Source organism: Gymnodraco acuticeps, unplaced genomic scaffold, assembly GCF_902827175.1.
Source record: "Gymnodraco acuticeps unplaced genomic scaffold, fGymAcu1.1, whole genome shotgun sequence".
NCBI lineage: Eukaryota > Metazoa > Chordata > Actinopteri > Perciformes > Bathydraconidae > Gymnodraco > Gymnodraco acuticeps.
In genome coordinates this window covers 270,668-294,301 of record NW_022990463.1, presented here as the reverse complement: position 1 = coordinate 294,301, position 23,634 = coordinate 270,668, and the positions used below count along the sequence as shown (strand labels likewise).

Genomic DNA, 23,634 nt, shown 5'->3' with positions numbered 1-23,634 from the left:
GTCTGTCCCACAATACATCCAGCTGCTCTTCATCTTTCAAAACCCTTTAAGCGTCACAAATATTAAGTTGTGTTTTTAAAATAGAGGAATGATTGTCCTGGAGAATCTGTGCTGAGTTCTGTTACCTACCTGTACGGCTTTGCTGTGTGTAGTTTGAGTACAGTTTATTGCATTCATTTGTTTTGCAGACGGCCAATTGTCTGCAGTTATGCATATTACAATCTAAGAACCCTCCGGATAACAGTGTGGCTTTTAGCCTGTGGAGGCAGGGGCCAGTGGAAATCAGTACAACACTTCCTGTCTGTGCGCCGCTTACTGCTCACAGCCGTCTTAACATCTTTAATCTTAGAATGGAGTTGGAGTTGACAGACTACAACCGGATTATTTCATTGTTAGGGCATAAAGAGCTAAATCCTCGTCAGTCAGTACCCAATGAGATCTGAGGTTTCATTTCTGCCAATGCTTTCCTTTTTTGTTGCTCTCCAGATGGACCTGCATTTAACCATAGACTGCTCTATTAAGCAATGCTAATCGAACTACAGACAGGAACCAGAAATCTTTAACGTTGCCTACAAATTCTGCAATCATATCTGTTCATATGGATTATTAGTATTGTGCGAAGAAAGTAGATAAACAATGTCTTGTGAGTGTAGCCAATGTGTTGCATGGTGCTTGAGCTCTCTGTAATGGAGGAGATCAAATAAAACATATCGTTTTATATACGGGGTGTAGATCTGTTCTCCAATTTGCCAATCACAGTCAGGGACAGATCAGTAATATTTTTTAAATAATGCCATTTATTTAAGCAAGACTGTAACTTTTAAATTAAGAAATAATTGTCCTCTTACAAAGGAAAAGCTATATTCCTCATAGAAAGACAGTTATTTCCTGTGCTGTCGTCCTGTATGTTGGTATGTGAGAGAACAGCAGTTGTACATTATATGTTTACAGTTGATTGAAATAAAAAAACATAAAGGACAATATAGTATTATGATTGTTGTAATACCCACATTTACTGAGCAGACTAAAATAACATGAGATGCAGAAACACACACCAACAGAGAGTTAGAGGCAGATTACACAAAGCAGAGCGAGAACAGACAGCAGCATGACTGTCACTGTTATTCTGGATGAAAATGTAGGAGATATTCCAGTTGTTAGCAGTTCCATCCAGTTTTTTACAAGATCTCCCAAACGAGTTCCTCTTCACATCAGGTGCTCTTAGTGAGATGGCCCCGCCTTTCCATCATGCACCTCTCCCAAGGAACATATGACTAATAATAGCTGACCTCCATTTATCCAGAAATACTGTGGTGTCTCAATTAGCCTACAAGAGAGGATCGTGGTTATCCTGACACAATGTAATGACCGCCTTGACCCAAATACAAGTGTTCTCGTGAACACTTGTATTTGGGTCTAGGCGGTAAACTGTGAATGTTACAGAAAGCATGAACTGAAATCACTTTGCACTTTGCATATAAGTCGTAATAGATGCTTATTTATATGTGATGTGATGGTCAGAAGTTGGGTGGTTTCAACAGCCTAACGATTATTCATGACAATGTTAAGCTGCCTACAGTTCAAAAAGTCTTTATTTGACTACCAGGAAAACAGAAATACAGATTTATGGTACATAAATAATAACTGACTTTCTCGCAGGCGTTGGGAAGGCGGGGACCCTGGTGTGTCCAATCAGAAGACTCCAACCACCATCCTGCTGACTCCAGACAGGAAGTTCCACAGCTTTGGTTATGCTGCCCGTGACTTCTACCATGACCTGGACCCCAGCGAGTCCAAACAGTGGCTCTATCTGGAAAAATTCAAAATGAAGCTCCACACCACTGCAGTAAGGACACATACACACTGTTCACACACACGGAATAGCAGTCAGGCATGCCAAGCAGCGGTCCCATCACAGCCCATCCTCATCACCTTGCCCCAGGTCGATGCTGCACCAACTGTTCCTCCTTCTTGCTGTGTTTGTTATTTATGCCAGTGGCTGTTGTGCCAGGGTTCCTGCCTCTTGGTCTGCTGTGGTGTTGTAATAGATGGACAGATGATTTATTTATCACTGGATCAAACACATGTTCGAACATAAAATGTAGGTTTTACAATGACATCTATGCATACTGGGAAGTCTCTGCAGTCCTAGTAGTGTTTACTGTACAAATCTGTAAAAAAAAAAGGTTCAGCTAATTTTTCATTTGATGTCAATCTACATTTTAAAAATAACTAATTATAGCTGCAGTTGCACTATATTTTAATTTAAAGTTGTTGTGTTGATGTTGTTAATGCTGCTTAGGCTCCACCCATAAAAACCTATGGAGAATCACCAAGCATTCAGTATATAAGAGGGGGTTGATATGACTGATAATCAGCCATCCGTCCTACCCGTAGCATAAATATATCCTAACAATGGTATTATAATGTTGAAACTGAAGGGTCAATCATATCAATATTCAATATTTATTTAATTGACAGCAAACCCCATGTACAGACCTAACCAACAATACATTTATCCTACTATCAAGTACTGTGTACTGTGTATCCATAGCTTATTCTTCCCATGTTCCTGTACTACCATGAACAAACCCTGTCATGTATTTGATATTAATCCCACTTACACTAATTCATTGCCAAACAAACTCAAATTATATAAAAACTGAAAAGATGTCATAACAACTGCTCTAATACAGTTTGAGTTACATTTGATAAGAACTGCACTGGCCTGCTGTTTATGTGTGAGCTGATTTAAAGATTGACATCCTTAGTAAATTCTGAGTGTCACAGACATGTAGGTTAGTGAAACGATTGAGATATACAGTAAAACATTTGATATTTTCATGAAGTTTGTTAATGATGAGAAAAGTATAGAATGACAAAAGACTTAACCTTAATAATGGAAAAAGAGGAAAGGTTACTGGGTTACTAATGGTGCTTTTCCACTGCAGCACGTAGCCCGACCCGCTTTTTTTGCTTTTCCACTAGGGGTAGTTCCGGCTCTGGGCTACTTTTTCACTTTTTTCTGGCCCTCCAAAATCGAGGTTCTTACCGGGCCAACAACCAGGCTGAATATGCTAAACTAGTGACGTAAACACTCTCGACTGCTGAATGGTGGAGAGAATCACTGGCAAGGGGGCTACAACTACAACAAAATGAACATACCGTGATTTAATTGTAATACACATTTCAAAATGATGCCGAAGTAACAACATACGGTTAGTACATCTCGGTGTTTTCTGAATGAAGATCGGATCAATCAGGCTAAGCTAACGCTGTATATGCTCTGACCGTCCACACTCACAACAACGGCCTACAGACATAAATAAACCAGCGACTGTATTCGCCATAACACAGGCAGTCTGTGGTCTGTACTTGTTTAACTTTTGTCTAGTTTCTGATCAGATATGAGGAGCTGTGAGCTCTGAGTGCTAACAGCTAACGGCTGATGTTTTGGTTTTGTGGTTCGCATTGAAGATGACGTCACGGCAGTTTTACGCAGCATCCCTCCGCCTACACTGCGTTACTATAGTTACTGCCCCAGCTACTAAACTGTAATGGAAACGCAGCATAAAGTAAGCCTGGCCTACCAAGCACTAAGCCGTGCTAGGTCCTGCAGTGGAAAAGCGCCGTCAACCATTAAGAATCATCCCATGAATATTTGATGGCCGTCTGGCTGCTGGCTGCAGAGATACACTGTTTGGAAGACACCGTCTGACAATTGGCTGAGCAATGTCACATATATGTACGATCCTCAAAGAGGATATATGAAATGTATTTCCAGACCTCATATGCATATACTTTTCTGCTGAAGTTCTGATTTCATGTCCTTTTTTAAACTCTAATGTTGATGTTTTCTTCCTGCACTCAGAATCTGTCCATAGAAACAGACCTCCACGCAGCCAATGGGAAGCGAGTGAAAGCTATTGATATCTTTGCATATGCATTGGCCTTCTTTAAGGAGCAAGCAATTAAGGTAACACACCTCTGTCTTCACTACCGAATCATTTGTTGTAAACATACAAAACAACATATATTTGTTATATTCTTATATCTACAATCTACATAGTGTGTATCATTTGGGCTTAATCCCAGAATGAACCCTGAAGTTAATAATTACTTATCTTGTAATATAGGCTACTAGTATTCAGACATGCTAAATCTAACTACTGCAGGGGGCACTTTGTGTCACGCTGAATAGCTCAGGGAACTTGTACTGCATCAAAAGCGATGTGTAGCACTTGTTTGCTAACCTGTTGGTTGTGTTTACTTTTCCTGCCGCAGGAGCTGAGTGATCAGACAGGTGGAGAGTTTGACAACAATGATGTGAGATGGGTCATTACTGTTCCTGCCATCTGGAAAATGCCTGCAAAGCAGTTCATGAGAGAGGCTGCATATAAGGTAGGCAGAGAAGCTTTATATGCCTGTGTAACTTGACATCTGTTTACAGACTCAATATTGTAACCATATAGTGAGGATGGCTGCACAAAGGATCTGACTTTAGCTCCAATGATGTGTGTTAGATAATCATCACTGCAGAGAGAGAGGTGCGTGCTTACTGTTGTGTGACGCCCACATACAGTGACCTTCAGACTGTGGTAGAGGACACAGGGAGGCAGTCAGTATAGAGAGAGAGAAAAGGAGGAAGGAGAACTATTGAAAGTTGTAACGTGGATAGTTTTGCAGCACGCTAGACCAGACAATTAGTTTGTAAATACTTTTTATTTTATTTATAGTTTTGTGAAGGTAGCCTTTCAACAACACTGCAAAAAGGGCTGGCAAAAGATTATTAGAAGTGGTTTGATACAAGTAGATATTCAGCTCAGTTAGCTGCAGAATACATTTACGCTGTGAGTGTATTATTCTTACAGAAGTGGCAGTAGAGAGCCAGTCAACCCAAGGTTGTTTTTAGCTTGGTGGTGGTCTGAGGCGGGGATTGTACATCCTTCACTGCATTATTATGTTAACTGATGAATCTGAGCAGTCAAATATACTTTTTGTTTTTCTCTTGGAAACTGAGATGTATATAATAATTCCAGTGAAATAAAGATTATAATATTAGAACATTTTTATAAATCGATACTTCACTGCACATGTGTTTATGAGTATTCAGTCAGTTGGGGCTTGGACTGTGAGCTGTGGGGTCGCCGGTTCAAGTCCCCGAACAGACTTAAAATATGGAATGTGGACTGCTACTTAGAGAGGTCCCAGTTCACCTCCTGGGTCCTGCCGTGGTGCCCTTGAGCAAGGCACCGGACAACCAATGACAAGTTCTGTTTTTGATAGAGAACATTTGATCTGCCCAGCCCTTCAGTGCAGTGTCTCTGGCTGGGGAACAGCTTGGGGTCAGTGCACCCAGGTTTAGGTTTTGGTATTGATAGTACCAAACATGACAACCTGACTATTATAACAAGCCTTGTCACAACCCACAACTATGGCAGAGCTAAGGGGAACTTTGGTTATAGACAATAGATTGTTAAGCGTTTCTCTTATTGGTTTCTGCTACTCTCTTCCCCGATGATATCATCCTTTTGTCCTATTCACATCCCTAGTGTGTGAGCTAAAATGGGGGAAAGAGAAGGGTGTGGGTGCAGAGGAGGGCAGAAATAAAAAAGAGGCAAGCTAAAAAGCCGCGCTGGAGGCAGGATGGAGGGATGAGCTGACAGAGGATGTGAGTGAAACACAGAGGTGGAGACACAGTGAAGAGGGGAGGGGTGTCTGCAGTGACTCAGCATCAGGCAGTAAGGATCATTTGATTGGCTGCTCAGGGAGGACACGTCATCCATCAGCCCTCTGGGGCTGGGACACCACCCACAGCCCTTCTCTCTTTTAATCCACCCCTAAAACCAACATAACCGCAATTGTGATCATATCTTATGACATTGTATTCCTCATATATGGTGCTGTACAGCAACACATCAACTCTGCTAGTTCTAGAAGTATAATGGTGTTTTATATAACATAACGGCAAGAGTTACAAAGTTATGGGACAAATACTTTCATTCTGGTTTCATATTGGACAAAGTGGGTTACCCATCCTGGGTAAAAGTTAAGAATTACACGGTTTTACATTCAGTACGGTTAGCTATGAACAGTGTGCGTTTAACATAGTTTTAAATGCTAATATTTTTCTTGGATTTTGGGGAGGTAAAAACAAATAAATGTGTTGTGTCATAAAAGGAAAATGATTGACAAGCTGTTAGGATACATCAAAGGGATTTTTACTTTATAAGAAGATCTCAGCTTTGTTTTTGATGATTTCTTGAATCATTGTCATGAATGGCACTTAATTAGCAGAAACAGTAACAAGTGTTTGTAAATTAACTTCTCATCCAAATTAATTCTACAGTGAGTAGGCATATCTACGAAACAGAATGCCATAGTGCCTATGAAGAAACATTTAGCAATAGCATTGGTTAGCATAGCTGGTGTCACTTTGTTGACAGACTCGCCCTTGTTGCACTTTGCCAGTGAAGTCTGACAAACACTCTGATCCAAACTGACTGGCGGTGCTAGCACCTTAGGGAACATCAGCCAAGATGTGCTTTGTGCAAATAATACTTCATTTGTTCACAGTCATTGTGTTGTCCGTGTTAGCCATGTAATTAGACTGGTAAAAATCCACACTGGAGTTCTGGGAGGAAGTTGGGGTCAAGTTTAGAAATGTGAGTCATTTGCGGTAAATATATTTTACCCGTTAACATAATAACATCAACAACTATTGTGTTTTGTGGTTGCTGTAGAAACAATAATAAAAAAAAGCCTTAAACAAAGCATACACACCTGTAGTGGCATCCAAGGTTTCCTTTTGCCACTATAGAGCGGGGTTGACGACACGCAATCCAAAGCAATAAGCAGCCGAAGGTTTTCAGTCAAAAAATGTAATTTATTAACAAAAAAGTATTGACTTAAATAGTCTCAAAATAACAAATCTAAATCAATATTTCGGCGGCATGCTTTCCTATATAAACTATACTTTGCAGTCCAATTTGCAAAACTAATTTCTGTTCACAATTTGCGGTCGAAAAACTGTTCCGCTCCCCGTCTCATCAGGTCTCAGAGCCCGCGGCTGTCCTCAATTACCTCACTTAAATAAACACTGGAAGGTACAAGGAAACAGATCATATTTACGATTTGAAATGAACAATCATTTCATGAAAAGATATTCACCATGGCAATATAAATCATTTTCCATCATTAATTCATTTATCAAATTATGAATCTAAAATGTATAACTTTGACTTCATTGTGGCTCTAACAACACCTTCAGACAGTATTGTGGGCATTTTAGCCCAATAGTATGTTCATTCACAAGTTAAAGGTGTTTCTCTTGTCTGTATTCCTCCCTTATGTAGTCTGGTCTGGTTAGCCGTGAGAACCCTGAGCAGCTGATCATCGCCTTGGAACCCGAGGCAGCATCCATCTATTGCCGCAAGCTCCGCCTCCACCAGATGGTGGACCTGGGCACCAACACCACCCAGAACGGCTGCAGCCCCACTGAGAATGTGGGGGGCGTAATAACCCAAGGTACATTAGGTGGTGCTGACTATCTGAACACATGATGCTTTCACACAGAATGTCTCACCCATGAAGCTTCATAAATCATTAGAACATGCTCACATCTGTCCTGCAGATTGTTCTGAATGTGTGCATTCTTACAGTTTGGAAGCCCAAGTACTGACCATGTAACATTTCTTTCTCCTGTTGAATGCTGTTCCATCCATAGTTTCTCCAGGTCATGGTAAACATGCTATCTTTTTTAATTCAGACACAAAATGCATGACTTTATGTCTATTTCCAACCTTCACATTTGAGCTTGATTTGGCTTCTTTTACAAGTTTTACAAGTTATCCTACACAAAAAAGTGTTTCTTACATTATTAATACTTCACATCTCTGACTTTGTTACTGGCCTTAATGTCCCCCAGCTGACTGTTGGGCTGTGTTGAGTCTGTGTGTGTTAGGTCTCCCCGCTGGCATGCAGAGGACAGAGGCATAAAGTCATTCTGAGTCAGTCTGTACATCTGTCCGTACATCCCACTCACGATATACTGTAGCAGGAGTGCTGGTGAGAGAAATCAGAGTGTGGAACATTAGTCATGGATCAGGTGCTCTGTTACAGCTGATGTACAGTGGTCTCCAGTCAGTGCAGTACATGTAGCTTGATCTGTTTGCCTTTTCACTGCCATGTAATTCATGGTAACCATCTGAGATTTCAGATCAGAAATAAAAGAAGGAACACAAGAATAGTATTAGTGACAGGTTGCTGTAAACATCAACAACAGATCTGATGTAAAGCATATCTCTTTCTCCAAAAGAAGATATAAAAGAAGCTTTTTAATGTCTGCTGAAGTGGAGATATCTCAGAGTATCTCCACTTCTCCAACGAGGTGTCTCCCACATGTCCATACTAGTTGGGGGATTTCAAGGGGAGTTTTCCTTCTGAAGGGTTTTAAGGACAGAGGATGCTGTGTGCTGAACATACTTTAAAGCCTCCCAACACGAATGTGTACCTTGTGATATTGGCCTGTATAAATAAATGTGATTGACTGATGGGTCATTGACCTCATGTCCTTCTGCCTCTGGAACAACATGCCCCTCTCTAATGCCCTCTGCAGAGCTGTGAGAGTCCCTGTATTGTTTCCTCTGTGTAGGGGGAAGTGTCCCTCTGACATGAACTCCTGTCAGGTCTTCCTGCTGCTTTTGGTCACATCCCTAAAACATTTTCTCATGTGGCCCTAATGCTCTTCCGTAATAATGAACTGATTTAGGTGAAGTTGACTTTCCTTGAGTTAAAGTGTTTTTTGTTTCACTGCATGGTAACACTGTGAGCACTAATGTTCTCTATATCTATACATATGTATGTGTTGCAATTGTATGTACTGAACAGCCAAGTGATCTTTTTCTAATTGTAATGATTTAGCTGATCTTGAAAGTATGCATTATGGTTTTAATAAGTAATTATAGTATGAGAGTAGCTCACAGTGTGATACTTGTGCACCTCAGCTTGCTGCTTGCCTCATACACTCCTGTACCTGAGCCCCACAGCCTCTCACTGCAGAGCTTCCTCACACTCACCAGAACCTTCTTTCTCTCTGTTAACAAGCAGCGAAGGAGCATGTGCGGCGCAACCGGCAGAGCCGCACCTTTATGGTGGAGAATGTCATAGGGGAGCTCTGGGCGGAGCTGGAAGAAGGTAGAGTCTTTTCTCCTTTTGCACCTCTTTCCATCTTCCTTTCCTCTAGGGTTAACACTGTTGCTGTTTCCTTTGCTGCCAATCCTTATTTTTAGGTACTAACTTTAGATATTACTGAAATAGAGCATTTTGTTTTTTTGAGGAACTGTAATAATCTGGAGAAAATGTAATTGTTACAGAAAGGCGCTGAAGGTCATCATTTTTAAAAGTGTGTTGCTTTCTTTACTTCTAAAGTCCTGGATGACAAACTACAGTTTAGTTCATGCTGGGTTTCTCTTCATTGCGCCTGCCATTGGTTATGATTACAGTGCTCAACTTTGACTGTCAACATTAGTCTGCTGAGTTTCTCTCCACACTGACTTTAACGTCTTAGCTGAACTTGTTTTCCTTTCTACCTGCATGCTCGCTCTGCTGTCAGTTACACGCTCAATGGCCCGCCCACTCAGCTGAAAGAAGCAGCATACATTACCAAAGACCCTTTTTCCTAATTTCAGTAATACAATTATAATAACAAAAAATCCCTTAGATCCTTTCAGTGAAAGAGATTTATTTTGGTTAAATACAGATGTAACTCGTACTACTTGACTCCCCGCATTTAGCTGCATTTCTGTTACATGTAGTTTGACTGCATAAATCATGTCCAAACTGCCCACCATCTTGTCTTAGCTAAAGCCCCTTAAGAGTCTGTGTCATTACCTCCTGCACTGTGCTGCTCACACTGCAGCCCCAGAGAGGACGCAGGGCTCTGAGGTTCAACCAGCTGCAGAGACACACAGAGTCTCGTCCAACTCTCCTGAGAATGTTCCTGAAAACAGCGTACAGCAGGGGTGCCCAACCTTTTTTGAACCGAGAGCTACTTTTAAAGTTGCCAGTCTGCCGAGATCTACCAGTCCAAATAGAGAGGCGTAGCCATTACTGACAGCCTACTACCAGGTAAATACACACTTCTACTTGTATAAAACTGACCTTTGTACGATGAATACTTCATAAAATACTGCAGATCCTTTATCTTACCTCTTTCTAATCTACACACATACAAGTATTTAACTGAAGTTTCACAACAGTGTTGTTGATACAGAGTTGGAGTTTATTCACACGTCACTACAGTAGGTAATGTTTTCAAGAAACAATGAACAGTGCTGCCACATATGACACAGGGAAAAAAAGAAAAGACTCTGAATCCTTTCTTTGCCATTATATAAAAATAGTGTTGCTACAAAAGTATAAATGAGGCTTACTAATAAGACAACTCAGATCTGAAGCTACACAGGAATCTGCTGCCAAAGTGCAATAAAAAAGACAACATTAATAGAATCAAACCCTTTTTTGTTGCATTTTAGTAGATTATAAAAATAAATGCCTTTAAAATAGGATGCAAGCAACACTAGTTTCTTAACCTGAATTGATAATAGACTATAATCAATTTAAGTTTGCATTCTTATACCATTTTGTACAATAATTATAATGAATAAGTTCAAACAAACTAAAACTTACAGCTGATTAATAACGGTATCCAACTTGAGTTTTTATTATATCAAAAACCTTTTGAAATGCTACTGTTATTTTTACTGTCCCCAAAAAGCGCGTCAGCAGTCTCCAGGAATGCTTCTTACACAACTTCGCCGTCTTCGAAAGACTTCATGTGTTTCTCAAGAACGTGACTGACACGATAAGATGCTCTGGTAGCAGCCTTGCTCTTGTTGTTGGGCCTGGTGAAAATGGACTGCTGTGCATTTAGCTGTGCTTTCAGGCCCCTCCCCTTTTGGGAGCGTAGGGCAGAATTAGGAGGGAATTCCGTCTCGTAGCGTTTGTGCACTGTTTTGAAATGCCGCTCCTAAATTACCCTTCTTCGATAAAGCCACGCTCGCATTGCAGATGAGACAGATGGACTTTGAATTGGAATAGATACAAAAATAATCATCCTCCCACTCGGAGTGAAAATTATATATTTTGGGCTTTTTTGCTTCTGCCGTAATTGCGGTCTTGTGTGTGTGCGGACTGTCACTCCTGTTGACACGGACAATGTCAGCGAAATAGTGCCCACTGCCCACCAGCCACGCCCCAACCCATGGGGTCACGCCGGCCAATCACAAAGCTTTGATGCGTTCAAGTGCATTATTCTGGCACGGGAAGATTATGTTATAGGACATTAACGATAAAACAGAATATTGTTGTTCTATTTTTAGACACATCTCGCGATCGACTGTGAATTTCCCCGCGATCGATCGACTGGTTGGGCACCCCTGGCGTACAGAGTAGATCAGAGGCAGCGAGGGAGCTGTTAGATGAGAAGCATTGATGCACATGACTGACTGCACCCCCCCTCTGTGCAGGAGACCGTTACGTGGTGGTGGACTGTGGAGGAGGAACCGTGGACCTGACTGTCCATCAGATCCGTCTCCCAGAGGGACATCTGAAGGAGCTCTATAAGGCCTCAGGTAAGACCACTCCATCTGGTCTATTATATATCTTTATTGAACAAGGACCATGCATACAAATACATTCATCTTTAAAATAGAAGAGATGCTAAAAGCTAGATAATAGATAAAAGCAGTTCCTGAAGGAACACACATAACAGACATCAAACACAGACATATCAAATATAAATACTAGTACATTTGCCAATAGAAATATCATTTTACCATTCATTTAAAATCTCAAATTACAGTAAAGTAATGTTGGCAAGACTGGTTTCCCAAAATCAATGATGGCCGTAAATGAGAAAACTGATTGTGAAAGGCAGAGGGATACATCTGCGTTTAGAGCAGATCGTGAGGTTCTCCCCATATGTTCAGAGCGGACGTGGAAAAGCTTCTCAAAGGTGGTGTGGTGGTATTAAATTCCAATCGAATTTTTAAGAACAGAATGAGATTGTCAAAGCTGAGGAGATTGTATTTGGACAATATATCGCAGTTAATGTGTTTTAATGATGTCTTATCAAAAAGGTTTAAGGCTTGTTTGAAAAGAATCTGAACCAGTTTGAGCACAGTCTTTCTTGCCTGAGACCAGCAGGTGATACAATATTGGAGATGTGAGAAAATCATGGTGTGTTTTTTATGCTTCTATTGTACTGAGTCACAGTCTCACAGGACCCCTCTCTTCCCAGGCGGTCCCTATGGCTCCATTGGCATTGATTATGAATTTGAGAAGCTGCTGTGTAAGATCTTTGGCCAGGATTTCATCGACCAATTTAAGATCAAGAGACCAGCAGCCTGGGTGGACCTGATGATCGCGTTTGAGTCCCGGAAGAGGGCGGCGGCCCCCGAGAGAACCAACCCACTCAACATCAACCTGCCCTTCTCCTTCATCGACTACTATAAGAAGTTCAGGGGCCACAGCGTGGAACATGCCCTGCGCAAAAGCAAGTGAGTACACACCAGAAACCAGAGACCTGGGGCCTCATTTATAAAGGGATATACGCTCAAAAAATGGCGTACGCCAGTTTATACGCACTGTTTGCGATTTATAAAATACTAACTTGACGAGAAAACGTGCGGTCCTCCACGCAAACTCTAACCCATGCGTACACACTAAGCACAAACACGGGAGAGACGAGAAACTGCGACACCGCGTTGGCAGAAGGAAGAATGGAGAGAAATATGTGGAAATAATACCATCAATAAAATGTTACCTCTCATTTATCATATATGAAGAATTCATTTTCAAACATTGATTAAAGCCAATCTTAAAATGATTTAACAAACGCCTGTTTGCGACTCCTCAGTGCACACAAACACATAACTTGGAGAAATAAATAAATACGGATATGTTATTTAAAACCACCTCGAATATGTTGTGTTAATGTTATGAAATGTTTTCTCATAAATGATGCGGTAAGCAGGAGGACAGAATTACTTTAAACTGACGCCGTTTTGCATTTCTATAGGTTGTAGATACGTGCATGATTTTATATACTACCATGTTTAATCATGTTTTATGCCGTTTGCCAAGACTTGATAAGTCGCTCGTAAAACACAGGAGGTATGGAAACTAAGAACACCATAAGTGGTAAATTGTACAGCAAATATAACACAACACATTAGTTGTATTTCCTTTAACTGGTGGATATAGAGTTGCTGCGGGGGGGTTGAGATGCACAGGCTGCAGTGGAGACGCTGCGCAAAGCTGATCGACAGCTGGGACACAAACCACCAAATACGAAAACATAATTCAGATCCAGTCGTCATGACTCCACTCCGGAGGGATTCCCCGATCACTTCTTACAGTCTCTCATCAAGGGGGTGTCTCCTGTCAAGGGGGGGTCTCCTGTCCCCGGTACAAACACACTGCCTGAGGAAGGCTATGTGTATTTTTGTTGTCATTAACTTTTTTCAGACCACTTATTTATTTATTTTGGTGACGATCCGACCTCCATGCTGCTACTCTGGTTCAAACGGCATCCACCAAACAATATGATGTATCTCGACCTCCCCAAAATAACCAGAATCTGACACGGTGTGAGATGTCTTTTTTAGCTGTTCTTTCGTCATTTCCTGCGATCTTCTTCAGAAAGTCAGTCAAAATGAATGAATGGGCGTTTCTTTGACTATTTATAGGCAAATATGGGCGTTACGTGAAGCCCGCAAAAGCTGCACCGCATTTCGAGTCGATTGTGATTTATAAAGGGAAACCGGCGTAGGAAGTGCCGTACGCACTTTCCTCGCCGGTACGCAATGTTTGGTGAATCGGAAAATGTCGGAACATTTCTGTACCTATTTTTTGGATTTCTACTACGTAAGCAACCTTCCCATGTGAATCCTACGCACGGCGTTATAAATGAGGCCCCTGTCCCTGACATATTAAATAGATCAGTATAGTAAGATGGAGCACTATCGTTATTTCAACCCACAGCTGATCTGTCTGGATCATAAAGAAGGCCTGATGAGATCACAGTGTGCATCTTTCACACAGCATAATGATGGTTTTGTATATGAGGGTCTTATTTAGAGTCAAATTGAGGATAAACCAAGATTTGCTTTAGGGCGGGGTTACCTAGTTATTGACAGGTTGCTACCACAGTGTGTGGAATCATCTTTTGACTTTGACACTTCCACAGTGAGTTTTCACTTCATCATAGTTAATTATAATATGTTATATTCAATTGTACTGAGTTCCACCCTCATGTGTCACTTCTGTTTCCAAAATGTGACATTATCACTTCTTATATACTGTCCATGGTTGCTGGAGAGATACATTTAAAAGCAAGATTAAAAGCATCCATTTTGCCATAATGACACACAATTAGTACTTAGTGTTAGACAGAAAGTAATAAATGGGCTTCCAGGCCTTAGAGTTCTGTAACGACTGACCTGTGGGACCAGCATGGAGTCTCCATTTAATGGGCCTATCTCCTGTCTGTGTGGATGGTAATAATCCCACAGTGAGGGACATTATAAGATATTTATACGTCTGAAACTGGAGCCCACTGAGCCCCAGGCTCCTATGATGTCTAACAGGAAGTGCCAACTTCAACTGTGGAACACACAACCTAATGCACATACTGTACAGGAATCACACACATGGGATCACAGCAGACGGACACTATAGATTTATTATTGGACACACACATCATCGTTCAAATATCTCACGATGAAAAATGAACAGTGCACATTATCATTAGAGATGTCAGATACTGAGCCATCGTGAGAAAGCATTGTTGATATCTTAGTGGTTTAGTGTCAGTTTAGATATGAACATTGGGCTATCATTTAAAATGATTATGTTAAGATTCTAAGCAGATTGTAAGTGTAAACTATGTTATCATATTTTTATTTTCATATACAACTATGCAAAACATTTGCCTTATTGTTACATATTGTTATTTTAAATATGTTGTCATTATCATTTTAATAGAGCCCTATCTGCAGATTTCGTTCATATATTCAAATACTGTCACTTCCTCTCTCAGTGTGGATTTTGTCAAATGGTCGTCTCAGGGGATGCTGAGGATGAATCCAGACGCCATGAACTCCCTGTTCAAGCCCACCATAGACCACATCATCCAACATCTCAGTAAGCTGCACTCAACACACACACACAAACACACACTATTGTGGTCAAACAAACTGTATGTCATGCTTTGATTAATAGGATTTCCACATCTAAGGCTGGTATTCATAGTGTCTTCACTCTTAAAGGGGACCTATCATGCAAAATGCACTTTTGTACGTCTTTGATTCATGAACATGTGTCCCCGGTGTTCCAGGGAACTCACCAAGTGTCAGAAAACACAACCCTCTCTATTTTCCTCCATACCCAAATCTCTTAAAAAGTGTCTGCAACGGATCTGATACAGACTGATCCAGATTTGAACACTTTACTGACGTCAGTAAAGTGGCACTACGGCTATTGGTCAATTCTCCACCTATCAGGGAGAGGTTGGGCCACGGCCGGCCATTGCTGCTCGAAAGCGCTGGAGACGCTGTAGTAGATATGCCAGGCCTGTAGGTGGCGCTGTAGTCTGCCACAAAAGCAGTGAAGAAGACTTCCCTTGCATGGTTGCCATGGTTGCCCTTCTGTTTATTCTCCGCTGTGGCTCTTTTTCTCCCACCCCGAGGCAAGCGTTTGCGCCTCCTGCTTTAAAACAAATGAATAATGACTCTATATAATCATATGTAAGGGCTAATGTGCAGCGACGCGGTCATTATGGGGAAAAGAACACCGACAGGCTGATCAGGAGCCCGACGCGAAGCGGAAGGATCTAGATCGGCATGAAGGCACATTATGCAATGTGCAATGTGCACATTATCCCGCTTATTACATTCTCGACAAAGTAACGACATGACTCCCAATATTAATTTAAATGCTTTTATGGATTTAGAAAATTATTTTATTGATTTAAAAAATAGTTGTATTGATTTAAATTGACATGCATCCGCTAAGAAAAATAGTCCGTTGTTACTGTTTGAACTAACGTAGCAACGGCAGGAACTGCTTCGATAGCGTTTTTGAGGAGCTTTTTGATTACAGATTTGAAAACATCGTTGCTTGCTTTAAAAGTAGCACAATTCATTATGTCAAACCTTGGAAAGTATCTAGATATCCCTGCCCTAATGCCAAAGTAACTGGCAACTCCCCTCTCCTGCAGGGGGGTGTGGTCCGCTGCAGCTCACAGAATCAGCCCCCTGCAAAAACAGGGCTGGAAAGAGCAAATAGAGCGAAATGAGGCATTGCTAAAATGCAGGATCTGTTTGGTATTTTGAAAAAATATATATATTTATATACTTTATATAGGTATGGCCCTACAATATATGTTTCAAATATAGCATGATAGGTCCACTTTAAGTTGTGCAAGTAACTAATACAATATGCTTTAGAGATATGGAAAAACCTCATATCCTGATCCTGATAAAGATATATATCAGAATAAAAAAATAAAAAGTATGTTTACACACACAAGGAATTTGCTTTGGTATCTCACTGTGCAAACATAAACCATCTAAAAAAACAAGTTGCAAAGTATAAGGATAATAAAAATAAGTATTTTTAAGAAACAATTTAGCATTAAAAAAGGATGCTAAAGACATCAAGATATAGCATTTTTCTAATTCAATAAATAAAAAGTATATGAAATGAATTATTTTTGTTTAGTCCTGTGTGAATTAAATATATTCTGCTATAAGTTCTGATTTTCTTGAAGTAAAACATAGGCCTAGCTGGTATAACGTTAGTAAGGATTTGGAAGAATGTAAAGGATAGACATTATATATATATATATATATATATATATATATATATATATATATTAGGGCTGTCAAACGATTAATCACCATTCGAACTATGTCCAAAATATGCCATTTATTTATGCATATTGTTGTGGGAATGGAAAGATAAATGAAAGAAGGCGGATATATCCATTTAACATACAGTATCTATGTTTATTATAACATTTTTCTGCGTGTCAAAATGAAAGACAGCCCACACACCTATCAATCATCAAACCGTGGGGTCTTAATTCATTACGTGTTGATTTCTATCAACGGGGGAGTACTTCAGGAAAGTCGGCTAGGCGGCTAGTGGAGTACTTCGTGACCACAGAGTGTGAACGCTGTGATCAGCTGTTTTAGCGCAGTTCTCCAGTGAAGGGGGGGAGTCTCCCTCCGCAGCCGGTTGGCGTAGTTTTGGCACAATTCCGTTGTACAGACCGACGTTAACAGCAGCCCTGTCTGTGCACACGGAGACCGACTCTGTCGTCCGGTGATCTAACCGCCTTCTGGAAAAGCTTCACAAGTACGTCGGTACGCAAATGCGCTTTGTGACACAAGTGACGGTACTCATTTCAGATTACGCACATAACCTGCGTACCAGTTATTTGCACCCCTGTACTACAGCAAAAGTATTCTCCGTCGGGACTTCCTGCAACAACACCACGCCGTTATCTTGATTCTGATTGGCCAGAAGACATTATCAAAGATGTTCTATTGAGAAGACGATCACTACGTGACAAAAGTTTTCAAAACCGTTTCTGGTCTTCGGTATTTCCAGACAAGTGGCTACTGAAATCAATCTTACTAACTGCTGTCTGTGCAATTTACTCCGCACGAGTTGACGGACTTTATTTTGCTTACTTTAACATCATTTTTCATGGTGGGGCTAACGGCCCGTCTACACTACAGGCATCGAAAAATGCTTTCAACGCTTCGCCCATTCATTTGAATGGGGTGACGTAGAAGATTTTTAAACTTCGCCGAACTGCATTGTGGGGAGCATGGCATGGCTTTGCAAGCATCACGAGCATCTATCGGCATCAAAAGCATCGAGCCTCAAAAGTTGAACATTGTTCAACTTTTGAGGCTCGATGCTTGGCATCAGCCAATCAAATCCCGCGTATGCAAATTTGACAGTACAAGCGCTAGCCAATCAAACCGCGTGTATGCTGGGAGAGACTACGCAGGTCATTTGAATGAATAATGACTGATCTGATCTGTGGTCAGCTGACACACAGCTGTAATGTCGGTAGAGAAAATCGGAGATCCATTTGAACAAATAAGCTAATTGAAAAGACAGTATAAATATCCCACAGTAAATGTTGCACATAAACTTCAACCAGTAGTGGCTGATGGCACATGTGTTCCTTGCTATAACAGTCAGTTGTTTCCTTCATTGAGTTTCTGTCTCCTCCTCCAGCGGAGCTGTTTGAGAAGCCGGAGGTGAGCGACATTAAGTTCCTGTTCCTGGTGGGGGGCTTTGCTGAGTCCCTCCTGCTGCAGCAGGCTGTCCAGGACATGTTGCAGGGCCGCAGCCGCATCATCATCCCCCATGACGTGGGCCTCACCATTCTGAAAGGGGCCGTGCTGTTCGGCCTGGACCCCAGCATCATCAAAGTGCGCCGCTCCCCCCTCACATACGGGGTAGGCGTCCTCAACCGCTTCGTGGAGGGCAAGCACCCTCCAGAGAAGCTGCTGGTGAAGGACGGCACGCGCTGGTGCACCGACGTCCTCGACACCTTCATCGCCGCCGACCAGTCGGTGGCACTGGGGGAGCTGGTGAAGAGGAGCTACACCCCCGCCAAGCCCTCCCAGCAAGTCATCGTCATCCACGTCTACTGCTCCGAGAAGGAGAAGGTGGGCTTCATCAGCGAGCCCGGCGTAAGGAAGTGTGGGACACTTCGCCTGGATGTGAGCGGAACAGAGAGCACGGCGCCACGCCGCGAGATCCAAACGCTCATGCAGTTTGGAGACACAGAGATCCGAGCCATGGCCGTGGACGTGTCCACCGGACGCACCGTCAAAGCTAGCATTGACTTCCTAAGCCATTAAGAAGGGAACGAGAGCTCATGTTCCCAAATATTTAGGATCTGTTCAAATATACACACACATATACACCCACACACACATACATACATTTAAACACATAAACTGGGGATGTTTGATGGAAAGGTTAGTGAATCTCAAGGCTGCGTCACTCAGAGGTTAAGTGTGGTTGGTAGATGGTTTGAATAAAAGTGTTAAAGTTTACCTTTAACCCGGGCAGGCCTTCAGCAGTAGAATTCATTTTACAACCAGAAAGAAAAGAGAGTGCAGTGTGTGAGCTGAGGAGCCTTATGGTGTTCACACACTCATAACATACGTACCTGTGTACCCCATGCTGAGGCTGCTCTGTGATGAATCAGGTTGAAGAGCTCTTCACAAGGAAGATAAAGGCGTATCACCTCTCAGACATAACGTGTAACAGGACAGCTTTTGAAATCATCGCTCTATACAACCCCAGAAAAACACAACATACGGTATAATATTCTACACTATCATAAGCCGCGTTCACACCGCAGTACTTTTCCCACTTTAGTTCCGATATAGTTCCAAAATGTCGCGTTCACACCAAAAAGAGCCGGAACTAAAATTAGTTAATCAGAAGCTTTTTCACCCCCTTTTCCATCCCTGCTAGCGAGCAGGTACTTTAGTGGGAGAAAAAGGTTCCTATGTCTGATTGGCTGGGCGGATTGCAAACCACGCCCCGTAAAACTCCCAAAAGTTTTGTGAAGCCGCCATTTTATTATCCTTGCATTAGCATTATTAGCATTATTAGCATTAGCCCAGCGCAGAAACGTAGAGAGACTAACTTATGTCAACACAAAATAAAACATGGGAGCGGCGGAGATGAGGAGGTGTCGGCGTTCTGGCGATTTACTCGGAAGGCTTCAGTAGAAGCTGCTGGGAGTCCCAGCAGCTTCTACTGAAGCCAGTCCCCAACTCCGGGGACGTCAGCGGCGTCATTTGCCTAATCCTTCCCCAGGAACTTATTCCGGTGTGTGAACGCTATCTGTTCATGAGAACAAAAGAGTTCTCATGAACTAAGTTCTCATGAACCTTTGTGGGAAAAGTACTGCGGTGTGAATGCGCCTATAGTGGATACACATTCAGATTGCATCTTCTTTGCTTCAGATTACAGCAGATCAATGTATATCTGTAAACGAATAACATGTCATCATGGTTTTGCATGATTCAGCTCTTTTGACAGAGTAAACTGTCACATGTCACAGTGCTGCCAGTGTTTTCCAAAGCATACTCTTTTGTTTGACCTTTCCCTCTCATTCCTGTGTATTGCAGTAAAGGAGATGGATTCACTTTATGGTAGTGCTGTAAGCAGGTTCACTAAAGTATAGAAACCCTCGACAAAAACATCAGGCTGAACCATTAGCTTATTTAGCGTGTTCATATAAAGAACTCTGTATGACTGTATGAAACAAATCGTCCCTAGATGAAGAAGGGACCAACCATAGGGCTTATTGGCAATTCATGGGCAGCAAAACAAGCTGTTAAAACAGAAGCCAAAAGGGTTAGAATTCACATCCAGGAGAATTGAAGCAACATTAGCGTTAATTCTGATTTGTGTATTTGCTTAACATTTGTTTACAGATAGCCTTTGTGGATATATTGGTTATTTAACAGATAAACATCTACAGCTTTGTTGTTTTTACAGCAACATTAGGAGAACATATCAGTATGTATTTTACTAATTGAGAGACCAGAACCATTTGTCAGCACTGAAGTATTACCATATGTACTGTAAAGGTAAAAACCCGGCCTGGTATAACATGGGAAGTCAATGTAAATCTTATGGCTTACTTTTGACAATCACTGGCAATGCTTAGTATATCTGAATTTAGCCAATCAGCCAAATCATGCAAAACCACCAGTATGTTCCATTAAAATGATCCACAGTCAAATCTGAATCCTAGAATGTGAAATGTGCTGCAAGCTCAATCTGAATAGCAAGTACAGCCATCAATGCGCATAACTGTTGCCTTTATTTGTTTATGCTTCTGACTAATAGATTATTGTTCTGCACAAAGATGCAGGCCAGCTGAGACAAGAAATGAAGTGTGTTTATTTCTGTGTAAATACAGTATTTAAATATTGTACAGATTTTTAGCGTTTATTCTGCAGCTTTAGAACCGTGTGTGTGTGTGTGTTTGTGTGTGCTTTCACATCTCAAATTGTTTTTCTCCATAGCATGAGGCGCAGCAGGTTGGATGCTCTGTTTAAAGTGAGAGTGGATGTGCGCTTTTTTTTCGCAAACACAAAATAAACTTGAATACCTCCGTCCTTAAAGCATTTCAGTCTTGAAATGGTAGCAGAGTCTGTGTCCGGTCCCCTTTACATCTCACCCGCTGAACTGTAGGATCATAATTATTACATATTCTTTGAAGAAATACAATTAAGCCATTTCATTTAGAAATTGTTTTCTTTGTTAAAGACTGAAGCATAGTCAGCAATAATCCAGTGAAGAGCCACATTTCCAGATGATCATGAAAGGTTTACTTATTAAAGTCTTAAGTAAAAGAGTGCCTAGTATAATAATTGTGATGTCAAGATTGACTCACCCCATCAGTGCATACACTGCATCCCATCAGCATCCTTTCATCACTCAGCTTTATATACTGTATATGTGACTTCAGATGTAATCACTGAGCATCGCACTGATTGTAAATCTGTGAAAGGACTTTGCCACATCTAAATGTTCAACATTCACCCTAACACTTCACAGGATGGAAGTTCCTTTTCCTGTATTAAAACAGCATTGGTAGAAAGATGAAGCCTGGTGATGTAGTGACATCATGGTTGTTGCTAGGTTTATTCATGGGAAAATGCTCTATTGGTGTTTCATCAATTTGATTAATTCGATACACGGAAACTACAACAGCTTATATTATAGCTTCCTCAATTTAGGTCACCATTGTCAAAAAAGTCTGCTACTGCAACTGTGCAAATTCATGTGTGAAGGTCACAGTAGGCTAAACATCAGAGTAGCTACGTTAGCGTTAGCTTTCATAGTTACATTTATTCTGTACAGAACGCTGCACCTTCTTCCTGCTGTGTTACAGTTGGACACTTCCAGTTCATGACTTTGATGTGTGTACCTGACCATGAGCGTCACCACATCCTCACACAACTCAAGAGACAGGTGTTCACAAGACTTGCACAAGTCTCTAAGCTAGCTTATTAGCTTGGAGCTAGAAACAAAACATCCCGTAAAGAGGCAAAGTATCACCGTGATAAAAACTGGAAGAAGAATAAACCTGTGGATGTTTCTTCGGTTTTGCTCCAGAAAAAGGCCGAGTAATGTTTCAGTCATTAACCAGCAGGTTTATTAGTAATTTTGACATTTAGTGTTTCTGGGATCTTGGTTTCTAAATAGTACGATCTTAAAGACAGGTTTTCCATTTTAACTGTGAATCAAAGCTTGTCTCGCTTTTCATTTTCAATGTACAAAGTCGCTCGGGATGCTATCCGGCTCTCTTTCTGCATGCACGTGTCGCATGTGTCGCATAGGAATGACTAAACAGCAACAAGCTACCAACAATAAGTTGTTTGCTACTAATACACAAAATCAAGGTTCGGCACTGTGATGAAGATGATGATGATGATGATTGTAGTGTTATATAATAACTTGTGTGCTTATCAGCCCTGTCACAGGTTGGAGCGTGGCTGTGCTGTGTATAATACTCTGCTGCTGCTTCTGTTTTCTGAGCTAATGCTAATCCATGCTAATGCTCTGAACTGACAGTAGAGCAGCACCTCACATACTTTACTGATCTGAACTGATCTCATAAGCTTGTATTCCTCTACACAACTCTCTACTCACAAAGGATGGATATGAACCAGAAGGTTATAATAACACCATGTTTTATTGATTCTTTGAGTAGATAATTACAATGTTATGTGTGAAACCTTGAGTATAATGCACAGGATTCTGATATGTAGCAGTTTTCAAATTAAAACTATGATAACATTATATGAAGACATATTTAGTGGACATTAGCCTTCTACTCTCAGCGGCACGTGACACTTCGGCTGAGATGTCAGTTGTTGGATTGGTCAGTCTGAGTGGTTCAGGATGTAATCTGAGTTTGCAGCCTAGCCAGCTTGAATCATGTAAAGGTATCTGCTTAATACTATTTAAAATACACTATAATATTACTGCTAGAATGATTGAGCTTTAGTTAGGATCATCTCAGCCACTCTGAAACACAACAAATGTACACTTTGTTCTTTATTTCCTTTATTGATGATGCATTTATCTTCACTTACTCAAATGTCTTCTTCTCTTGCAATTAAAAAAAAAAAACATTTGATCAAAAGACAACTATTACTGTAATGGGTGTCTTTTGATCAATGCCATGTAATCACTGTCAGACTGTCACCAATAAAGTATGTGTATTTCAAAGAACATTCTGTTGGTAGTCTTTATTCTGCTAATTTCCTCTGAGTTTGTAGTATGATTATAATTCAAACATTGGATAAACCTACAGGATGAAATGTATGTACTTCACCAAATGCAGAATGTGTTCTCTACAGGTTCAGAAACTATATAATATAATGACTGAAACCATGACCTCAGAGGAAGTTTATTGCTATATTTAAATGTAGTAAAGATGGCGGTCCACTTTTGTTGAGATGGTCATAATTAATGCTGGGTTTACACACAATTATTACATTT

At 41.1% G+C, this 23,634-nt stretch overlaps 1 protein-coding gene across 4 annotated transcripts in view; it reads left to right on the top strand.

Moving 5' to 3' along the window:
- The window catches only part of hspa12a (heat shock protein 12A), a 97,838-nt gene extending 74,474 nt beyond the window's left edge, over positions 1-23,364 (top strand). Inside the window, exons 4-13 of one of the 4 annotated variants that reach the window (XM_034226180.1) lie at positions 1,660-1,846; positions 3,872-3,976; positions 4,285-4,401; positions 7,356-7,527; positions 7,727-7,741; positions 9,109-9,195; positions 11,529-11,633; positions 12,302-12,560; positions 15,104-15,207; positions 18,322-23,364. In XM_034226180.1, the coding sequence (XP_034082071.1) occupies positions 1,660-1,846; positions 3,872-3,976; positions 4,285-4,401; positions 7,356-7,527; positions 7,727-7,741; positions 9,109-9,195; positions 11,529-11,633; positions 12,302-12,560; positions 15,104-15,207; positions 18,322-18,953 (1,783 nt within the window). In that variant the 3' untranslated portion in view covers positions 18,954-23,364. Of the gene's footprint in view, positions 1-1,659; positions 1,847-3,871; positions 3,977-4,284; positions 4,402-7,355; positions 7,528-7,726; positions 7,742-9,105; positions 9,196-11,528; positions 11,634-12,301; positions 12,561-15,103; positions 15,208-18,321 lie in introns of all 4 variants that reach the window. The other 3 variants (XM_034226179.1, XM_034226182.1, XM_034226181.1) reach the window with 3 other exon arrangements.
- Positions 23,365-23,634: the final 270 nt, after the last annotated feature.